Source organism: Stenella coeruleoalba (genome assembly GCF_951394435.1).
Source record: "Stenella coeruleoalba genome assembly, chromosome: X".
Lineage (NCBI taxonomy): Eukaryota > Metazoa > Chordata > Mammalia > Artiodactyla > Delphinidae > Stenella > Stenella coeruleoalba.
Window position 1 is genome coordinate 55,044,039 of NC_137152.1, and position 23,033 is coordinate 55,067,071.

Here is a 23,033-nt window from a genome sequence, read left to right on the forward strand (position 1 = left end):
TTGCCTTTGTGCACAAGGTTCCCTCTTCCTGAAATGCTCTCCCACCATATCTGAAATTACGTATTTTACCCATCCTTTAAAGCACAGCTTAAAAGCCTCAGCTTCCATGAAGACTTCACAGAACTCCTTCATGTGAATTCCCATGGTACTTCGTTCAGACCTCTCTTAGACCTCTATTATTTCCCACTTTGTGTCTGTACTTATTTGGGCCAATTTTATCTCTGGCTCCTTGAGGAGATCAAGGTTAGACCATGCCTAAAGCAATTTTCTACTCCAGCGTCAAGCGTAGTGTCCTACGGAGATATTATTCACTGTGTTAACTGTTTCCAAAATATGGTATATGTGATTATTTTAGGTGGTGCACAGCCAAACATTTTTTAATAGTTGGATATTTTAATGTGTATTAGGAAAATACTTTGTTTTCCACTTATGATAGTGGTAAATGTTTTCTTTTTTAAAGAAGTGTATTTAAGCTTAAAATTTGGTGTTTTTTTTTAAATAGTACAGGAATTACACAAAAAGAGAAAAATTCATGAAGGCTATACTTACCTGTCTGAGGTCTGGGAAACACGGCACTGAATGAAAAAAGACCTAGAGTACCAAATCAAAGAACTACTCCTTCCTCCACAAAAGATTTATTTAAACAGTAGTGCCAGGATTTATCGCTCTCTCCACTGACAATCTCCTTTAAGCATGTAAATGCAAGAATTGCCCATCTTGAAACAAAACAAAAAACCCAAACCTCTCCTTCAGCTCCCTCCAGCGGTGCCCTGAAATGCTCGCCTATAGCCCAGGTCCTCTTCCTCACCCTCCATTCACAATCCACTGCAGTCCCCCCCACCATCTTGACAGAAACTGTTCTTGAAGTGATCAATTACCTACTAACTGACAAAACCAATGAACCCTTTCTGTCCTCATCTTATTTAACTCGGCTCTCTAGGCAGCATTTGGCATTGTTGACTGCTACCTGAGAGGTCCCTTCCTCCCTAGACTTCCACATCACTCTCCTGTTTCCACCTCCTCCTACACTGAGTCCTCCTCCTCCTGTATCACTTCAATGTTAGAGTTCCTCCAATCTTTTACTATCATACTGATTTTTAAAAGCAATTTAAAAACTAATGTTTGGGGACTTCCCTGGCGGTCCAGTGGTTGACTCCACGCTTCCACCACAGGGGACATACGTTGGATCCCTGGACAGGGAACTAAGATCCCATACGTGCAGCCAAAAAAAATTTTTCTTTTTAATTTTTTAAAAAATAAAATAATGTTTGTACCTGGTGAAAAACTGAAAAAGTACAGAGGAGAAACCAGAGGTTTCTGGTTAATTTTTCAAAAAGAATAAAAGGTATAAATGCATCCTCTTTTGCTCTTTCACACAAATATTCTGCACCTTGGGGTTTTTGTTCCATTTTGTTTTGTCTCTACTTAAAGTGTGACTTGGAGCTCTTTCCATATCACCTCTTGGCACATATAATTCTATCTTTTTTTTCTCTTTTTTTGAGTAAATGCCATGTTGTTTTATTTAACCTAGATTTATAATGAGCTTTTATGTCCAGGAAAGCAAGATCTCATCTTTTAAATGGCTGTATGTCTTCCACTGAATTAATATAACTTAACTAGTTCCTGGCCAGTGCACATCAGGTAGCTTCCAAGTTTTACGCTATTATGAATAATGTTACTGTAAATATCCTCATATACGTAAATTTTTAATTCCTATAAATGAAATTGTCAGATCAAAAAGAATGTGTTTTTAATTCTGGTATCATCAAATTACCCTCCGCAAAAGTCACAAGAATGTATATCCCCATCATGTATAAGATTGCCTGTTTACCCTCACTTTTGCCAATGCCTTGTCATCGAAATTTGTTTTGCCAGTCTGGAAGGTAAGAACTGAATTCTCATGGTTGTTTTAATTAGCATTTCTTGTTGAGTGAGGTTCAGTATCTTTTTTTATATTTGTTGGTATCTTATATTCTTTTTCTGAACACTATAACCTGTACTCATTTTTCTGTCAAGTTATTCATCTTTCTTATTTTTTATGAGTTCTTTGTACATAAAGGAAATGATATCATTTGTGCTTCAAAAGTTTGATTGTTTATTTTGCCCCAAGGCAATCTTTAGCCCCACACACAGCTTCCATTACATACTCATTTGCCCTCTGAGTTGATGATTCCTAAATCTGTAACTCTAGCCTAGCTCCAAGTTCCAATGGGTGATTATGTATCTTCACCTATATGAAGCTAAACTCATGTACATGTTTATAAACTCAGCATATCTGGAACTGAATTTATCTTTCCCCAGATATGCTCTTCCTCTTACGCTCTCCATCTTGGCTAATAATTTGACCATTCACCCAGAAAGTTCACCCAGAAATCTAAGTCATCCACTTCTTTCTTAGCTCCAACATCCAAATGACCAAAAATCCTGAAATATTTTGCCCAAATGACTATGATGCTCTTCTAACTAATTACTGCTAGCAATGTCACACAGTGGTTAAAGAGCACAGGCTGCAGAGTCAGAACTGGGTGCATATCCCGGCCCTGATCACTCCAAGTTATGTGACCTACAGCATATCTCTTACCACAAACCTGTTTTCCTCATCTGTAAAAAATAATTACCATAACATCTACTTCATGGGGTCATTGCAAGAACTAAAAAGAGATTATATGCACAGTATCTGGCATAAAATAAATACTGAATAAATGGCAGCTATTATCACACTGCTCTAACTTCCCCCACCCTCTTCCAAGCCATCCTCCTTGCTGCTGCCAGACTAATAAATCCAACCACCCCTTTTGCTTGGAATCATTCAGTGACAACACCCCCTCCCCCGCTCCACACACACACACCATTTTAAGATAACATCTGAATTCCTAGGTAGGGTATACAAGGCTATTCGTGTGGTCTCTTACCTTTCACCACAACCCCATATATGCTGCCCTCCAGCCACATTAAACTATGTCATACCCCCAACACAGTACGCCTTTTCACACTGTTCACTGGCAGATAAGCCCTCCCCCTCAGTTCACTTCATAAACACCTACTCAAGGGAATTCACTGGCGGTCCAGTGGTTAGGACTCCGCGCTTTCACTGCAGAGGGTCCGGGTTTAATCCCTGGTCGGGGAACTAAGATCCCACAAGCCGCAGGGTGCACTCAGGTCAAGCACATCCTTCTTTGTGCCTCTGCAGCTCTCGGCACTTACCCCTGCCCTGAGACAAATCGCATTGTTTCCTGTTTACCTGCTTGTCTCCCCCACTAGATCATGAGTTCCTTGAGGGCAGGGACTATGTTTTATTCATGTTTGTATCCGCAGCACCCAGCACGGGCCTAGCATTTTACAGGCGCTCCTCATATGTTTGTTGAGTAAATGGAGGAATGAATAGTTCTTGGTCTGAGCAGCTCTAACCTCTGTTTCCTTACAACAACCAGTAGCTATACATATGCACAGTCCTTTACCCATCCTCTCCTATTGTCCACCCCTTCCCAGAAGTACTAAACACCACAGCCAAAATTTCTGTTGTCCAGGTAGTCATAGGAGTCTGGGACTGGTCCAACTAGAAGGGGTGGAACAGAAGACAATGGTCTCAGTGTAGGCCCTGACCAATGCCAGTGTTGAGATCAGAGTCCACCCCCAAATCCCAGAGACGAGTCTTGCTGTCTACTGATTCAGAACCTAACCTTTTGTGTAGCAAGGGGAAAACATATCTCAAGATCGTTCCTTGAAGTGTGACTAGACTTGATGGCTACTTACACCACCCTACTCAAACCCCAAGCCAACAAGAAAGCACACACAGGCACAGCAGATACTTTTGCGGTGACGGCAGCAAACAAAGGACACTTATCTGAAGCTCTCCACACTGAAAGTCAGGCTCCATATCATCTCCAGTAAGCAAAGAACAAGACATAGTTTCTATTTCTAGTTTCTTTTAATAATTTTTTAAAAGCCAGTAAGCAGCTACAGATACAGTTAAAAAGTAGACGAGTGAAAAAAAAAAGACAAGAAAGAGCAGACACATCCTTCACTCCACAATAAATACAGAGCTCTATCTGTGTTGCCCCACCAACATCCCATGGGAAGCCTAGCTCTCTGTGTGGTCAGGAGTACTCTCCATTATTGTGCGGGGAGAACAGACAGCATTCAGGTGTGATGATGTCAAATCGAATGTGTACAGGCACTGCTGAGATCCAGGTCTACAGTTTTGGCCCTAGACTTGAGTGGGGGTTGGTCACTCTTAACCTCTTCCAGGCTGTGCTGCATCCCATAGCCGAAGTAGATAGCAAACCCTAGTAGGGAAAGGTAGCTGTGAGGTAGGGAAAATAGTGGCCTGTAAAAGCTTACTAGGGCTCCTACTCAAGAGGGAAAGGAGGTGGGAAAGGAGACCCGAGAGGCCTACTCTTCCCAAGTGGATACCTACCAATCAGCATCCAGACCCCAAATCGGGCCCAGGTACCAGCTGTCATCTGCATCATAAGGTAAATATTCACAAAGATGCTCATTAGTGGGAGGAGAGGCAAAGCAGGTACCTGGGAACAAAGCAAAATCTTCTTTGTACAGACCACAGGGTGATATAGAAAGAGATCCCTAACCTACTCAAGCCAGGAAAGGGAGAGTCCGACTCCTACTCATGCCGTGTATTTCAGTGTCCATTCATGTAATGTACCTCATATGGGACTCCAAGAATATGCAGAATTTGTGGAAATGGAAAAGGAAGGGTCAGAGAAGACATCTTTGGCCTAGGTATCTCCTATATCTTTCCCTTCTTGTCCAATGAAAGAATATGTATGAGACTGCAAGGTATCTGGAACGTATTCTTCCAAGATGGGTTGGTGGAGGGGAAAAAAAGAGGTCATTTACCTTAAAGTGAAGTGGAGTGGAGCTCTGTGGCTGTCTCCAGATGACTCCAGTGATCCCAGTAATGAGCATCAGGAGCAGCACAAACACTGCAATCCACACTGGGTCTCCAGAAAGCAGTGGAGTGGACCACTGGGCCAGCACCAGGCAAAGGACACTCAGCAGTAGAGCTTCAAGGGTCAAGTTGAGAAACATCAAAACCAGTTCTTGAGAGCAACATATTAAGACATTAGGCACCCCGCTCCAAGGAGGGTCACCCTCTCTCAGCCACCAAATGCCACACACTCCCCTCCTTCCCATCGTGCTGACCCAAGAGAAAAATGCCAATGCTCACCAAGTAGTGAGGAACAAACATAGACAACTTGGCCAGAGAGTGGAGTGGGGATGGAGTTGAGTGGACAAAATAGTCCCTGTAGGGTCAGCTTCTCTGCTTCATGGATCTTCTCCTCCTGCAACTCCACTTCACCTTCCTCATTCCTCATCTCCTGGTCAGGCTGATACCTGAGACAAGAGGAAGATGGCGGTATTAAGAACAACCCTTAACCACTATACCATCTTCTCCCAGGCAGCTTAACCTTCCTCGTCACCATTAAGGGTAGCCACTCTTTTTGGCAGGGAGGGATGTCCCTATTCCTCAAGGAAAGTCAGGATGATGAAGGAAGAGAAGGAGGAGCAGGTCCCCATCACTCCTCATCTCAGACTCAAAACCCAAACCACAGCATGCAGAGGAAAGGAGTCTCACCTGAGGATGAGAACACAAATAGCCACCAGGGAGTAAGCAAGCAGGGTCCCAATTGACATGAGGTCCACCAGATCAGTGAGTTCAAAGAGGAATGCCATGAATGCTGAAATTGATGGGCAGAAAACATGAGCAAAGGCAAGAGCAAAGTGAACGGAGTTGCTGAAACAACGAGGGGAAGGGCAAAGAAGAGTTTTCACCTGCGATAATGCCAGAGACCACAGTGGCCACGATGGGGGTGTGTGTGCCGGTGTAGATCCGGGCAAGGACACGAAACAGGAGGCCATCCTCTGCCATCGCGTAGATCACCCGAGGCATGGGGAACATAGAGCCCAAGAGGCTGGAGAGAAGTACGCCCAAAGCGGCGTTGACGGGGCATCTCTCTCCTCAGGACTGTGAGCTTAACGAGTCTCCACCTTCTGCTCACAGCCGTTTTAGGGACTACTTAAGGGCCTTTTAAGGGGTATTCTCTGGTGTGGAACACTATCACCTGAGACTCTGACAGCAGAGGAAAACAAACATTTGACACTGACCTGGTAGAAAGAGCACAGAGGGATCCGATGGCTACAACATAGCGGGCAGGGTCCCATCCAGTATAGAGAAAGGCCTCAGGCAAGGGGCTCTCGGGTTGAAGCTGGTAGTAAGGCATCATGAGTGTGAGTGCCGAAGAGACACCAAAATAGGCCAAAAAGCAGACGAAGAGTGAAATCACAATGCCTGTGGGGATGGAACGCTGGGGATTCTGGGCCTCTTCCCCTGCAGGAAGGGGCACAAGGTTCTGAATCAGAGAAGCAGGCTCGCTCCTCTACCACTCCAACCCGCACACCGCCTGAGCACACGCAGATGCCCAAGCCCCAGACAGAACGGAATGACTGTGTTACCAGTGGTAGCAATACAGTCGAAACCAACAAATGCATAGAAACAGGTCGCTGCTCCACGGAGAATCCCCTCGAAGCCGAAAGGCACAAACCCTCCAGAGCCCAGAGGGCCCAAGCTAAAGTGAAAGAAGGGGTAGAAAAGGTAAGAGCGTGTTCAGCCAACTCTTGTTCCTTTTCTCTAAGGCCCAACTATTTAGCTGGGTCTTCAAGGCCTAGGCTCCCATTCCTCCCCACTGCCAATCCAGAATCCCTCAGCGCAGATCCCTCTGTTCCCCGTCATGCTCCCAGCTCTGCATCTCCTGAATCTCCTAACCTATAGGTGTCATTGAGTCCAGCCACGGCCAGTTTGTAGTCCTCTTCTGTGAGCTTCCAGTTGTGAAGATCTCCCTTAATGAAGCCAGAGATGATGACAAAACCGAGAACCAAAAGATTCACCACCGTGAACACTTTGGTAACCAGGGCTGACTCACTAGCCCCCAGAGCCAGCAATCCTGTGGGAAAGAAAGGCCTCAGTCCAAGCTTTGTTTCCTTGCCTCTATGTGCAGACCTTTCCTTCCCAGCTTCTTCTTTCTCACTGCTCTCACCTCCACAAGCTCCCAGGCCTAGTCCCCACTAGCCCCACCCCCGTCACTGTCCCTGTCCCTTGCCTCACCGGTGAGCAACAACACAAGGCCCATAGCAAAAAAGTCTGGATATTCTGCGAGGACATGGGGAACGTGCAGTGAGATGCTCCCCTGCAGGGTCTGAGAGATGTGGTTCCCAATCAGGTTGTCAAAAGCTGAGCTCCAGGCCCGGGCCACACTGGCTGTACCTGATGGACCAGAGGCAGAAACACGGGGTCAAGTTTCCTCTCTCCTCTCCTCCCTCCCCCAGACCAGTCTCACAAGAATACCTGCTATTTTCACCTACTCTTACCTTTTAAGAACCAAAGCCAGTCAATTAAGGACACCAAGACAGAGGTAAGTAGAACAAACAATTTCTCCACAACTTCAACCCTCCCAGCCCCTCAACAAATACACGCATTTATGGATATTTAAGTCCTGTGAATGAACACCTCACTTCACCACTCCACCCAGATTTCCTGACTCCATGCCCCTTCATTGGTTGTGCAGTTGCCCCCTGCCCCACCATCTCACCGATGACATAGGAGAGGATGAGGTTCCAGCCAGTGGTGAAGGCCCAGAGTTCACCCACAGTGACATAGCTGTAGAGATACGCAGAACCAGAACGGGGAACCCGAGCACCAAACTCCGCATAGCACAGCCCAGCCAACATAGAAGATAGGGCGGCCACCAAAAAGCAGATCACAATGGATGGTCCTGCTTTATCTTTGGCCACCTCGCCAGCCAGGACATACACGCCTGCACCCAATGTGCTGCCCACACCTAGGGCCACTAAATCCAGAGTGGTCAGGCATCTAGCAAGGCGAGTCTCAGCCATGCCTGGCTCCAGTGTACGTCTGCGTACCAGCTTTTGACCAAATCTGCAAAGCGCCTGCCACAGCATTCTGGCTGGAATTGAAGAGGATGCTAGGAAGGATCTGGTGAAAAACAAGACAAAAGACCTTCAATAGGGCTCATTATCCCTAAGCTCTAAGAGTGAATTACAATACCCACTCCACCAAGTAAAGGAGCTGGGGGGGGGGATGGGAGGAGGATGTTGAAGGGACAAAGGCAAGTCACTTTTCCTCTAACCTCAGTTTCTTCATATGCAAGTAGGAATAACAATACCTCACAGGTTTGTGGAAGGACTAATTTCAGAAAAGGCATGTGAAACCTCCCGATAGTTCAGTGGCCTGGCACCTAGTAGGTGATCAATCAATATTAGTCTCTTCTTTCTTTGGCGGGGAAACTATAGCGTTTATCCTAGACCCCAACCCAGGAGCCAGAGAAGCTCAATTGTGTCCGTTCCCTGGCCTGTGGTTCTTTGGGGATTAAACAGAACTCAACCCAGTAAAAGCCAGCAGCTCTGGGGAGAACCCCCTTCTCACACCCAATATCCACATTCCTTTTCGGCGCTCGCCCCCAGGGCTTCAAATAAGCAAGGTTCCTAGATCTCCCGGAGGGAGGGGGGACCGACCTCGGCTACAGATCAAAAGTGAGCACCGACTCAGTTCCATCCTTCCTCTCCAAGCCCACACTGTGTAACTGGCGCTGCCATCGCCCAGGGGGGTAAGCAAATGTTCCCCCACTTCCTCCCGCCCCGCAAGGCTGACCAGCAAGGATCAACAGTGAGGCGGGGCTTCGACATCTAAAGATTTGGAGACGCCCCCCGAGAGGGGCCCCTGAGCAGCCAGAAATTGCTCACACCCGAGAGGAGGGGTTCCGCCCTATGCCCCGCGACTCAGCTCCCAGTTTCTTATGCCCCCATCTAGAAAAGGTCTGGGGCTGAGGTGGAAATGGGAGCCTTGGCTCCCAGGGCTGGGGTCTCGCCAGCAACAGGTCACGGCCGTGTTGATGCAACTGCATGCCATGGTTGCCAGAGAATCCTAGGTATGCCCAGACCCTCGCCCGCCCCCTCCGACACACTTGTCGGCCTCCAACGCTTACCGGGGAGCTTTTGCAAGCCCAGAGCGCGGAGCGTCTCGGATAGGGTTCGTTGAGGCTGAGTTCAGCCGAGTTGGGCTCGGTTGCTCAAGCTTCAAAGCTGCTGCTTGGGGTCGTTGCGCGCCAAGCGCCCGTTTTATACACCCGGAGGCGGAGCCGGTAACGTCATGAAATCCCACCCCCAATCCTCCTCGCTACACAACACACACACACACACACACACACACACACACACACACACCTCTCAATCCTCCTCGCTACACAACACACACACACACACACACACACACACACCTCTCAATCCTCCTCGCTACACAACACACACACACACACACACACACACACACACACCTCTCTCTCTCTCTCTCTCTCTCTCTCTCTCTCTCTCTCTCTCTCTCGCCCGCCCCTCCCTCCCTCTCTCTCTCTCTCTCTCTCACTTGCAAAAGCAAGACGAGCGTGGCAGGGAGCGAGAAAGGGGGGAGGGCAGCCTTTTCCCATTCTCCTCGCTGAGCGTCAGAGCCGGACAATAAGAGGCTTCCTGGCCTGAAACCCCAGGGGATTTTCTACCTTTGTGCCTTGATAGTCAGAATCGGTGATTGGCAGGAGTGGGGGAGGGGGGTGAGAGGTGGAGGGGAAAACAGCACCGGGGAGTCTCCAACTCAACTCTCATTCTTACTAAGCTTTCTTTTCTACATGAGGTTACCTCACCCCTGAAATCTTTCCCAAGGACCCTACCAGATTGTGGACAGCCATCTGACGCCAACCCCTCAGCCCTGACCCTCAACTGTGGGTGTTTCCTAATGCAGTCAGCAGGAGAATGGAAGATGATTTCAACTACCACCTGTACACAGATAATTAATCCCATCTAGATTTCTAGGCCCCAGTTTCTCCATAGTGTACCTCCAGCTACCTATAAATGTTAAACTAAATATTAACTATGAAATTCTGACAGTACTGAAATATTAGAGGAGGGAGCTTATTTAATTCCATTTTACTGATGAGTAAACTGAGGCTCAGAGGCATAACTTGCCTGACATACACCATAATTATTTGTTGACCACCTTACTGATAAAACCTGGTGTATTGGACTTCAATACCGGCCTCTATGTGTACCATACCTCACTTAAATGCACAAGAAAAGGAGGCATGGCAGCAAGCAAAGCCAAACCAGGAGAAGCACCAGCATGGAGACAAGCCCTTTTAGGCTAGTTTCTGGGAAACAGAAGAGGAGCAGAAGAATCAAAGAAAGATCACACCGGGTATCAGACCCTAAAACCCCATCCAGCCTAATCAGTTCTTAGAATGGAGCACCAAGGGTTGTGAAGGTGTGGTTCTCTTCCACCAAGACATCTCAGGGATTAAGGATGGGCCTAAATATCCTTGTTTCCTTTAAATAATCCATTATGAATATGTCACCAATAAATCTATCTAAAATATAAATCCTTTTTGAAGTAACTGGTAGTTTCAGCTAGCTACAGCTCCATTTTGGCTTTCCTTAAGTATTCATTGAGCACTGACTATGTATAGCAGCTAGCATAGCAATGAAGAGACTACAAAGGATACAGAAAATAAAATCCTGGCCCTCGTAGTCTTAAAAATCTAGTTAGGGAAAGAACACACACACAATACAATTGAAACTGTATTACCTAGTAGTTAGGAGTGCAGTCTTTGGCGTTAGACCTAGGTTAAATTTCCAGCTCAGATACTGTGTGGCCTTGAGCAAATTACCTAACATCTCTGAGCCTCAGTTTTTGGATATAATATACACGTTTCACAGGGTGGTTGAGATGCTTAGATGAGATTATGAAGTCAACTCTTCCTGCCTGGCACATGGGAAGTATTCACTAAAAACTTAATTCATATTCAGAATAATACTTTGGTGTGTGTGATAATTATTTGGTTACTTAGATTAGATGATTGATTCAATTATGAGATTAATCAACAAGTTGCTGTTGTAAATATTCAGGGAAAGAAGTCCTTGGTACAGACTGGAATACTAAGAAGTAGTAACTAAGTAGAAACTAATAAGGCCTCTTAGTTTGCAAGGGGTTGAGGCATGAAGTAAAGTCAGGGTCCCATGTAGAGACTAGCCTAGCATGTGCAGGTTAACAGTGGACTTAATGGGCATTCAATTATTCAATAAAAACTTGATCAGTTAATTAGAAGCATTAGGAGGTGCTCTCCAATTGTAGCGTTCCAAGATTTTATGCAACTCTTCTCATTCACCTACCTATCCCTTTCATGAATTTGTAGGATTCAACCATATTTCCTTCCTCAGCTTTTATTTTTCCAGAAGTTCCCTGATGTCCTCCACCATTATGGATTTCTCCAGCTTCATTAACTCTTTCTTGTGGTATAATGGCCAGGTGCAAAACATTGAATTTTTTTGTTTGTTTTTATTATAAAACAATTTAACACTAATGAAAACTGCAAAAAAAGAAAAAACCCACCCAATATTATCATATAATTTTGCATGCTTCTGTTTTCATGATCAAATAAATATTTTTCAAATTACTTCTAGTATTCAAAATTGTCATTGTTAGTGGTTGCATAATATTCCATAGCACTGATGTACCATTATTTATTTAACCATTTAAACATTTATTCAGGTTGTTTCCAGTTTTCCTTTGTTCTAAGAAACACCTTCATTAATACAATGTCTCTAGTTGAATTACTTTCTTAGGCTTCATTCCCAGGATTGGGATTACTGAGTCAAAGATAACGAACATATTTGTAAATTTTGATACTTGTTACAGTGCTTTCCCAAAGGATTTTTATCAGTTTACAGTGCTATCAGCCATGTTACAGCAAAGCAACATTACCACAATCTCACCAGCATAGCTATAATTTAAACAAGTCATTTGCTAATAAAATAAAAGTAGAAGTGCATTCTGTTTAGAATTACTATTTCTTTTGGAAATTGTTTATTCATATCTTTTCTTTTTCCAACTTAGTTATTTGGGTCCTGATGCTTTCCTCATAAATGAGAATTAATTCTTTATATAGATATTAACCTTTCTTCTGTAATATTCGATTCAAATATTTTCCTATGTTTGTTGCTTTCATTTACAGAGCTTAAAATTTTCTAACTTTTTATTGAGGTACGGTATACACAGAGAAATGTGCACACTGGTATCGTAAGTGTACAGCTCAATGAATGCTCACAAAATGAACACACTCCTGTAACAGCACCCACATCAAGAAACAAACCATTATCAGTGCCCCAGAAATCCCCTTCATGCTTCCTTCCAGTAACTACTTTCCCTTCTGACAAGGGCAACCTCTGTCCCAACTTCTAACAGCCTAGATTTTTTTTTTACCTGTTTTTGTTCTTTATATAAATGGAAACATATAGTACGTACTCTTTTGATAATTGAGATAAAATTCACATACCATAAAATTCAACCTTTTGGGGCTTCCCTGGTGGCGCAGTGGTTGAGAGTCCGCCTGCAGATGCAGGGGACACGGGTTCGTGCCCCGGTCCGGGAAGATCCCACATGCCGCGGAGCAGCTGGGCCCGTGAGCCATGGCCGCTGAGCCTGCGCGTCCGGAGCCTGTGCTCCGCAACGGGGGAGGCCACAACAGTAAGAGGCCCGCATATCGCAAAAAAAAAAGTAAAATTCAAACTTTTGAAGTGAACAATTCACTAGTTTTTAGTATAGCCACAGAGCTGTACACCCATTACTACAATCAATTGTATACATATTCATCATCCCAACAAGAAACCTTGTTCCCATTTCCAGTCATTCCCCATTTCCTCCCAAACCCCTCACTCCAGCCCTAGGCAACCACAATTCTACTTTCGGTCTCCATAAATTTGCCTATTTTTCTAGACATTTTCACCTAAATGGAAGCATGCAGTATGTGGTCTTTTGTGAACCAGCTTCTTTCATTTAGCATAATGTTTTCAAGGTTCATTGATGTTCTACCATGTATAAGTACATACTTCATTCCTTTTTATTGCCAGATAATGTTCTATTGTATTGGAAAAAAAAACGTATTTATCCATTAATCAGCCAATGGACATTTGGGTTGTCTCCCTTTTTTTTTTGCTATTATGAATAATGCTGCTATGAACATTAGTATACAAGTATTTCTGTGGACATATGTGTTACATTATTTTGAGTACATACCTAGGAGTAGAATTGCTGAATCATATGGTAACTCTATCTTTAATCTTTTGAGGAACTGCCACACTGTTTTCCACAAAGGCTGCACCACTTTACATTCCCACCAGCAGTATTATGAGGGTTCCATTTATTCGACATTCTCACCAACACTTGTTATAATCCATCTTTTATTTTATCATAGCCATCCTAGTAAGTGTGAAGTGGTATCTTATTGTGGTTTTGATTTGCATTTCCCTAATGACTAATGATGTTGAGCATCTTCTCATGTGCTTATTAGTTCATCCATTTTTAATTGGATTGTCTTTTTTTTTTTTTTCTTTTTTGCGGTATGCGGGCCTCTCACTGTTGTGGCCTCTCCCGTTGCGGAGCACAGGCTCCGGACATGCAGGCTCAGTGGCCATGGCTCAGGGGCCCAGCTGCTCCGCGGCATGTGGGATCTTCCCGGACCGGGGCACGAACCCGTGTCCCCTGCATCGGCAGGCGGACTCTCAACCACTGCGCCACCAGGGAAGCCCTGGATTGTCTTTTTATTGTAGAGTCTAGACACTAGATCCTTATCAGATATAAGATCTGCTAATATTTTTGCCCATTCTATGAGCTGTCTTTTCACTTTCTTCATAGTGTCTTTTGATACACAAAAGTTTTTAATTTTGACAAGTCCAATTTATCTATTTTTTCTTTGATTGCTTCTGCTTTAAGTGTCATATGTAAGAAACCATTGCCTAATCCATGGTCACAAAGATTTACACCTATATTTCCCTCTAAGAGTTTTATGGTTTTACCTCTTATATTTAGGTCTTTGATCCATTTTTGAGTTAATTTCTGTACAAGGTGTGAGGTAGGGGTCCAAATCCATTTTTTTGCAAATGGATATCAAGTGTCCCAATACCATTTATTGAAAAGACTATTCTTTCCCCCATTGAATTGTCTTGGCACCCTTGTCAAAAATCAGCTGACCAAAAATGTGAGCGTTTATTCCTGGACTCTCAATTCTATTCCACTGAGTTATATGTCTGTCCTTATGCCAGTCCCACACTCTTGATTACTGTAGCTCTGTAGTAAGTTTTGAAATTGGAAATGCAAGTCCTTTAATTTTGTTCTTCTCTTTCAAGATTCTTTCGACTATTCTGGGGTCCCCTGAATTTCCATGTGAAATGTAGGATCTGCTTGCCGATTTCTGCAAAGAAGACAGCTGGAATTTTGATGGATATTGCCTTATATCCATAGATTAATTTGGATAGTATTGCCATCTTAACAATATCAACTCTTCTGAACTGTGAACATGGGATGTCTTTCCATTTTTTAAGGTCTTTTTAATTTCTGTCAACAATATTTTATAGTTTTCAGAGAGTAAGTTTTGTACTTCTTTTGATAAATATATTCCCAAGTATATTATTCTTTTTAATATTATTGTAAATAAAATGTTTCCTTATTTTTTTCATTGATCCTATAGAAATATAATTGATATCTGTATATTGATCTTGTACCTTGCAACCTGGCTGAGCTCACTTATAAGTTCTAATAGTGTTTTAATGGATTCCTTAGGACTTTCTATATACAAGATCATATCATCTGCAAACAGAGATGGTTTCACTTTTTCATTTCCAATCTGAATGCCCTTTATTTCTTTTCCTTACCTAATTGCTCTAGCTCAAATTTCCAGTACAGTGTTGAATGGAAGTGGTGAGAGTAGACATCCTTGCCTTGTTTCTGATTATAGGGGGAAAGCACTCCGGTTTTCACCATTAAGTATGATGGCTAGCTGGGGTTTTTTTTTTTTTTTTTTTTTTTTTTTGGCTGCGTTGGGTCTTCCTTGCTGCGTGCAGGCTTTCTCTCTAGTTGCAGCAAGTGGGGGCTACTCTTTGTTGCAGTGCATGGGCTTCTCATTGTGGTGGCTTCTCTTGTTGCGGAGCACAGGCTCTAGGCACACGGGCTTCAGTAGTTGTGGTGCACAGGCTTTGTTGCTCTGTGGCATGTGGGATCTTCCCGGACCAGGGCTTGAACCCATGTCCCCTGCATCGGCAGGCAGACTCTCAACCACTGCACCACCAGGGAAGCCCATGGAACTCTGATATTTTTTAAAAACAACTATAAAGGACATTATTGGGGCTATTGGGGAAATTTGAATGTGGACTATGTATTAGACGATGATAGTGTATCAGTACCAGTTTCCTGTGCATGATAATGGTATTGAGGTTATGTAGGAGAATGTCCTTGTTCTTAGGAGACACGTGCTGAGTATTTAGGGATGAAGTGTCACAAATGGGTCAGCAAAAATAATGTGCATATGTGTGTATGCACGTGCATGCACATGAGAGTGTGTGTAGAGGGAGAGAAAGAAAGCAAATGTGGCAAACACTGACAATTGGTGAATTTAGGTAAACAGTATATGGGTATTCATTACACTACTAAAATTATCCATAGGCTTGAATTGTTTTAAATTAAAAGTTTTAAATGGGGCTTCCCTGGTGGCGCAGTGGTTGAGAGTCCGCCTGCCGATGCAGGGGACACGGGTTCGTGCCCCGGTCCGGGAAGATCCCACATGCCGTGGAGCGGCTGGGCCCGTGAGCCATGGCCGCTGAGCCTGCGCGTCCGGAGCCTGTGCTCCGCAACGGGAGAGGCCACAACAGTGAGAGGCCGGCGTACCGCAAAAAAAAAAAAAAAAAAAGTTTTAAATGATCACCCTCTTATAGATGATATCTCACTTTTTCTACTTAACCCTGTAATCCATCTGGAATTTACTTTGGTGTTTGAAATGTGATATTATATATATTATGTATATAAATAATTTGAAGTTTTGTCAAAATACAAATCAGTCGGCCTAATACAATTTGTAAGGCCAACTGGCCCGAGGCAGGGGAACACAATCAGATTCACAGGTTGCATCAGACCGAAACTCTCCGGACCACCCAGTTCCAGAAACTGACCTGGAGACTTTCGGACCACGCAGTTCCAGGAAATGACCTGGGGACTTTGCACCCGGCCCAGCCTTCCCGCCTTTCGAGGGGCGGGACTAACGGTCCCCCCGGATACCCGAAAAGACCACCAAATAAGGAATACCCTGTGCCCTCCCAGATTCACCACACCCCTTTCCCTTCTTCCCCTATAAAATCTTGCCCAACCCTCGCCCGGGTGTGACTTCTCTGGCCCCTTTCTCTGGGACCAGTGAACCTCGCCCCGGAGTGCTCCCTAATAAAGCTCACTTGAAGCTTTCTTCTGTTTCGCGGTGCCGTTTGTTAAGATCCGACCTTACACAATTCATTGGTCATTTTTTCTCGACTGTCTGATTATGTCTACTTTATCATGTAGTAAATTCTCAAATATACTAGCATATAGCTCTGGATTCTCTATTTTTCACTGATCTATGTCTGCTTTTATGCCTGCACATTAAATTTAGTTTTTAATTTAAAAATTACAAAAGCAAAACATGTAAGACAGAAAATAAAAATCCACTTCCACCTACTGTGAGATCTCCACTGTTAACAGTTTGGTTTGCTTTCTTCTAGATTCCGTGCCTATACAAGAAAATATACACATAATTTAAATACAGACAGCTTTTTTTTTAGTTAATTAATTAATTAATTTTTGGCTGTGTTGGGTCTTCCTTGCTGTGCGCGGGCTTCCTCTAGTTGCGGCGAGCGGGGGCTACTCTTCGTTGGGGTGCACGGGCTTCTCACTGTGGTGGCTTCTCTTGTTGCAGAGCACGGGCTCTAGGCGAGTAGGCTTCAGTCGTTGCAGCACGCGGGCTCAGTCGTTGTGGCACACAGGCTCTAGAGCACAGTCTCAGTAGTTGTGGCACATGGGCTTAGTTGCTCCACGGCATGTGGAGTCTTCCCCAACCAGGACTCGAACCCGTGTCCCCTGCATTGGTAGGCGGATTCTTAACCACTGCGCCACCAGGGAAGTCCCCAGATAGCCTTTTAAAATACAAATATGATTATACTATACATGTTCTTCTGGGTTTTTTTTTCTTGAAAATATATTTTGAACTGCTTTCCAGATCAGTATTCATGGGCCCCCCTCACTTTTTAAAATGGCTGCCTAGTGTTCCACAGTAGGGGTGGCCCATAATTTATTTAACCAGTCCCCTATTTATGCACATTTATGTGGTTTCTAGTTTCTTTTCCCAGCACATTTTAAATAATGGGTGCTTTACCATATTTTAACATTTGTTAAGGCAAAACTTACTCCTTTTACAAAGTACTCCAATCAGTTTATTTTTCAGAGACAGTCATTTCACAGTCATTTCTGCTATCTTGCTTGTTTTGAAAATGAGATTTTGTTCCAAAGCGATTGATCTACCAAGGCGACAATTTTAGCAGAAATCCCACTTTTGAAGCCATCCTGCCTATAGAGAGGGTGCATTCTGATTTGCTCTCTGAGGGTGGCCTAGGTTGCCCGACCAGGTGAGTTAAGTCTCTCTAATTCAGGGCAGAGAATTAAAGAAAATTAAAAGGCCCACTTGACTGCAGCTCTAAAGTCACGTCCACTCAACAGTTTCATCAGTAAGAATGCTGACATTTTAATCTCCATTTACTGGTCTCCTATGCCTTATTTCTCAGTTGGTTAGAAATTATGAAGGGGGAAAAGGAAGCATTATGTATTGACTCCTTTAAAACCTTAACATCCACTACTCAGGTAGTGTTAATCTCTTGTTCTTCTGGTTTTGTTTGTTTGTTTTTGTTTTTTCCAACAAAAATTAGAAGGATTTTAATATCCAAGTCTTCTTTTAGAAAGCAAAATTAATGCAATGCAAATAAGAACATTTAACTAATAAAATTAACAACAAACCAAAGTAATTTTGTTACATAAATTAACCATTTATTATAGGCTAGCAACATTTCAAAAGGTGGTGCTTCTACTGGTCCTTCAATTCCTTCAGACTTCTGATGGCAGACTTCACTGTGACAGCAGAAGTGGTGGTGTGGTCCAAACACCACCAGCTACCGTTTTCATGCAGGAATCACAGTGCCAAATGCCCATAGCTCATCTCTTCATCTTGGTTTTGCCACCGAAGGAGCAAGTGTACTTTGCGTGCTGGCTGATTTCAATTTTCTTCACCATTTTCCTGAGGGAAGCACCGTAACGGGTCCCGTATTTACCCACGATTCCGACCTTCTTGGTGCGTTTAGCCATGTCGCCAAAACCTAGGTCCGAGCCCAGAGAGCTTTTTCTTCTGTTTATATATCTAACATAGTACTTCTTCTATAAAAGAATAATCGTATTCAGGGACTTCCCTGGCAGTCCAGTGGTTAAGACTCCATGCTTCCCATGCAGGAGGTTCAGGTGTTCGATCCCTGGTTGGGAAACTAAGCTCCCACATGCCACATGGCCAAAAAAAAGAATAATCGTGTTCATATTTTTCGTATCCCCCACTAGGCAGGCCTTCTCAAGTATAAAGATCATTTTATTCTTCTAACCCAGCACCTGGTATCTTGCTAAGTTGCTGGTCTTTAAAAAGGATATTTCCTTTTGAATTACCTTTGAAATAAAAGCTTCTCAAAAACGGTTTTCGAAGTTTCATTAGATTCCATCCACTAGTTGCTCATCTATATGCTTACTTATTAGCCTTTTAATAAGCTCTTAATATTAGGAATGCTAACTCTAATGAAAACCATGTTGCCCCGCATCTAGATTATGTCTCCTTAATTACAGGTTCTGCAAGTTTGCCTCATGGAGGGGAGCCCGTATGATTCAATGACCTTTGAACTAGATAAGAGAAAATGCACCCAAAGGTGGATGCTAGAGTTGGATGAACCAGCTCCTGATGAACGGGCAAAAGTATGCAGTTTCAGAGCTGAGAGCAGCGTGGGAAGAGAGAGCCCAAAAAGAAAGCAATAAGAAGGCACAGATATACTAAAGTGTAAAAATGGAGGTGATTATAAAGGTATCTGGAAACAGTTGCTTGGAATCTGTGTGCTCATATGTTGAGACATAATATCATAGTTGGGTGAACCTGGAAGACCACAGCAATACAAGGTTCCTGCTTTGACATCTCTTACAGTGTGGTCCCATAGAAAGAGAAAATTAGTAGTCTAAAGTACATGATGTGGATGCTTTGATTTAAACATCTTCTCAGGATGGGAATTCATAGTTAGATGTCAAAGAAAGGGCCAGATGAAAGGTTCTACAAGGGTTTCATTGTAGGGTAGTGGATAGTGGTGTTATTGCAGTCCAGAAATGAATCCCCCGGTTTTCAGATTAAAAAAACAAGTTTAAAAAAACCCTTTTAATTGAGGTACAATTGACATAACATTATATTCGTTTCAGGTGTACAATATAATGATACAACATTTGTATGTATTGCAAAATGATCACCACAATAAATCCAAGTTAACATCCATCACCACACACAGTAACAAAATTTTTTTTTCCCGTGATGAGAACTTTCAAGATCCACTCTCCTACTTTCAAATATGCAATACAGTATTATTAACTACAGTCACCATGCTGTACATTACATCCCATGACTTAGTCATTTTATAACTGGAAGTTTTACCTTTTGATCCCCTTCACGCATAAAAACAAGTCATTTTAAATTATTTTACTCAAAAGAGAACCAGTCAATAGGGTCAACCTCACTAGAGCTTGACTTATAACAGAATGCCACTTATAATTTAACAATTGATATCAATTTTTCTGCCACATTTATCTCCCCTTGTCTTCTATTCTTGAAGGTAAATTGATTTAGTCATAGAATTAAGGGAAAAAGGAATGAATTTTTAATGTAACTTTTATTGCATTTTTCCATTATAGAATACGTGCTCATTGTAGAAAATTTAGAAAATACAAAAATACATAAAGAAGAAAAATTTTAAATTATTCATAACTCCCAAACCCTAAGAAAACCATTATTAATATTTTTGAGTATTTCCTTCCAGTCTTTTTCAGCATATGTTTATACGATTAGAATCACACTAAATATTATATCCTGCACTTTTATTCATATTGTAAAACTTTCTCCCGTTGTATGGACTGAACTGTGTTCCTCCAAAATTCACATGTTTAAAGCCTTAACTCCCAGGACCTCAGAATGTTACTCTATTTGGAGATAGGGCCTTTCAAGTTAAAATGAGGCCATCAGGGTGGGCCCTAATCCAATCTGACTAGTATTCTTATAAGAGGAAATTTGGACACACCAGGGATGGGTACACACTGAAAAATAAAGTCATGTGAGAACACAGCAAGAATGTGGTCATCTGCAAGCCAAGGAGAGAGGCTTCAGAAGAAACCAGACTTGCCAACACCTTGATTTTGGACTTCTAGCCTCTAGAACTATGATAAAATAAAAATCTATTGTTTAAGCTGCCCAGTCTGTGGTATTTTGTTATGGCAGCTCTAGTAAACTATTACCCTTAGCATTGAACATTCTTCAAAATCTACTGTAATATCCTTTTGAAGTATTCTAAAATAACTATTATGGTAAATTGATGTTGTTCTCAAATTTTCACTATTTTAAAGAATGCTTCAATGAATAGGAAATTGGATATTCTTAGATATATTTTTCATCAAATAAGAATAGTTGGATTAACTCCTGTACTGTACTCTGGAGAAAATTATGTCTGCTCTCAAGGTCAAGCCTGGTGATATACTCACAAATTCTTACTTTTGGTTCCATTATTTCTATTCTTCTCATAGAATACCAACTTTCTGGCAACCTCAAACAGATTATATTGATAATACAATTAAATGAATTCATTTTCTTTACATCGGTTACATTCCAGACTTGAGGATTAGCCTTTGATACCCTCTGTTAGATCTGAGAATTACTCTGAGCTCTTCCTTAGGTTAGGGAAGATATTCAGGTTTCCCTGATAAAAATTTAGGGAATGTCCTTGCCTCGTAAGTAATACACTACGCTCAGAGGGTGTCAGTTCTTGATTCCACTCCCAACTCTTGGGGGTTCGCTATCACAAAGTAGGAAATAAGCACTGATGTAGATATCAGAAAGAGGAGGAGCTGGCAATAATTCCCTACCCTGTGAAATGTATTTAGCCTATTCTACCTGTGACTCAGGTACTCAGGCTCCATTAGTTTCTGCCATGAGAGTGTCTTTGTGATATTGTGATTTGGTCTTTGCCTCCTTTCTTGAACAGAGATCCTAAAATCCTTGGAATTCCCTAAAAGAGGAGCGCAATCAAGGTGTCTTTTGTTATGTTAATGAGTGACTTTTGGACCTAGCCTAAGAATGGGGGCTGGTTGCCAGGAGAAACAACTTTCAGTCCCACCCTCTGACCTTGGGGGAGGGGAAGGTTCTGGAGGGTGAATCAATCACCAATGGCCAATGATTTAATCAACCATGTCTATGTAATGAAGCTGCCATAAAAACCTCCCCAAAAAGGGAATTCCCTGGCAGTCCAGTGGTTAGGACTTGGCGCTTTCACTGCCGAGGGCCTGGATTCAATCTCTGGTCGGGGAACTAAGATCCCGCAAGCTGTGTGGTGCGGCAAAAAAAAAAAAAAAAAAAAAGCCCCAACAGACGGAGGTTTGAAGAGCTTCTGGGGTCTGGGTGCTCTCAGAGAGGGCACGGAATCTCTGTGCCCTTTCTTCATACCCTATGTATTTCTTCCATCGGGCTGTTCCTGAGTTGTACCTTTTTATAATAGACTGGTAATCTAGTAAGTAAAATATTTCTCTGAGTTCTGTGAACTACTCTAGCAAGTAATTAAAACCAAGGAGTGGGTTTTGGAACCTCCGTTCTATAGCTGGCCGTTCAGAAGCACAGGTGACAACCTGGACTTGGAATTGATGTCTGAAGTTGGAGGCGGGGCAGTCTTGTAGGACTGAGCCTGTGGGATCTGATGTTATCTCCAGGTACATAGTGTCAGAACTGTGTTGAATTTAGGACACCCAGCTAGTGTCTGAGAATCGCTTGGTGGTATGGGAAAAACAACACGTGTGCGTGTTGTAACTGGGTGCAGAATTATAGTCTTGAACTAAATGTACCTGTCAAGCACAGCTAGGTCAGGAAAGGGGCCACCATAAGCTGCAATGGACATAGGGAGGCCTATGATCATAACTCTATCCCTAAGTGACAGAATAGGGGCAGAATTCACCTTAGAGGGGGCTTGAAATTTTCATGGAGACCTCAAATCGTATCTTCCTTCAACCTCTTCTGTTTAAGTCCTATGAAGCATTTCCTGTTATTCATCACCTCTTCTTTCATTTTATTCATACAACAAAAAGAATTATTGAGCTTCTATTACATGTCAGGCACCGCACTAAGACATGAAAAGTCAAGGTCCCTGTCTTTGAGGAGTTCATAGTCTAGTAGGGAAAGATGAGCGTGTAAGCAGATAATTACAACACGCTGTAATAATGCTATTACACAGTAAGTCCCCTACATACAAACGAGTTCTGTTCCGAGAGCGCATTCGAAAGTCCAACAAAGTTAGCCTAGGTACCCAACTAACACAACTGGCAACATAGTACAATACTGTAATAGGTTTATAATACTTTTCACACAAATAATACATAAAAAACAAACAAACACAAAAATAAAGAAAACATTTTTAATCTTACCTTGCAAAGTACAGTAGTACAGTACAACAGCTGGCATACAGGGGCTGGCATCGAGCGAACAGGCAAGAAGGGTTACTGACTGGAGGAGGGAGAGGAGGTGGGAGATGGTAGAGCTGAAGGATCGTCAGCAACAGGAGACAGAGGGCAAGCTGCAATTTCACTCACGCCTGACATTGATGGCATGCACGTTCACATCTTTGAAAGTTCACAACTTGAAGGTTCGTATGCAGGGGACTTACTGTATCTCAAAAGAAAGAACAATCCACAGTGTATTAGGGGAAAAGGACAGAGAAAAGCCATCCAGGAAGAACTCAAAGAAGAGGATATAAAACCTATCAAATAATCTACATGCTAGAACACTGAT

The 23,033-nt window shown here is 42.9% G+C and overlaps 2 protein-coding genes and 1 pseudogene across 4 annotated transcripts in view; all 3 read right to left on the bottom strand.

The window, feature by feature from the left end:
• The window catches only part of TEX11 (testis expressed 11), a 373,435-nt gene extending 350,696 nt beyond the window's left edge, over positions 1 to 22,739 (bottom strand). Inside the window, exon 1 of the mRNA XM_079911723.1 lies at positions 22,670 to 22,739. The gene's annotated coding sequence lies outside the window, so the exon portion shown is untranslated. The remainder of the gene's footprint in view (positions 1 to 22,669) is intronic.
• SLC7A3 (solute carrier family 7 member 3) lies at positions 3,967 to 11,289 on the bottom strand. Of its 2 annotated transcripts, none has more exons than XM_079911727.1 (12): positions 11,248 to 11,289; positions 7,608 to 8,011; positions 7,124 to 7,282; positions 6,785 to 6,962; positions 6,475 to 6,587; positions 6,127 to 6,349; positions 5,794 to 5,933; positions 5,597 to 5,699; positions 5,189 to 5,355; positions 4,858 to 5,024; positions 4,418 to 4,526; positions 3,967 to 4,286 (listed from the first exon to the last, which is right to left on the bottom strand). In XM_079911727.1, the coding sequence occupies exons 2-12, from the start codon at positions 7,975 to 7,977 to the stop codon at positions 4,156 to 4,158; spliced, it is 1,860 nt and encodes a 619-aa protein (XP_079767853.1). In that variant the 5' UTR covers positions 7,978 to 8,011; positions 11,248 to 11,289; the 3' UTR covers positions 3,967 to 4,155. The 2 variants fall into 2 exon arrangements, with proteins under 2 accessions (XP_079767853.1, XP_079767852.1); XM_079911726.1 differs by lacking the exon at positions 11,248 to 11,289 and adding an exon at positions 9,021 to 9,080.
• On the bottom strand, positions 18,006 to 18,283 carry LOC307180346 (large ribosomal subunit protein eL43-like; annotated as a pseudogene). The gene has a single exon. The product of its transcript is annotated as a large ribosomal subunit protein eL43-like (transcript).
• Positions 22,740 to 23,033: the final 294 nt, after the last annotated feature.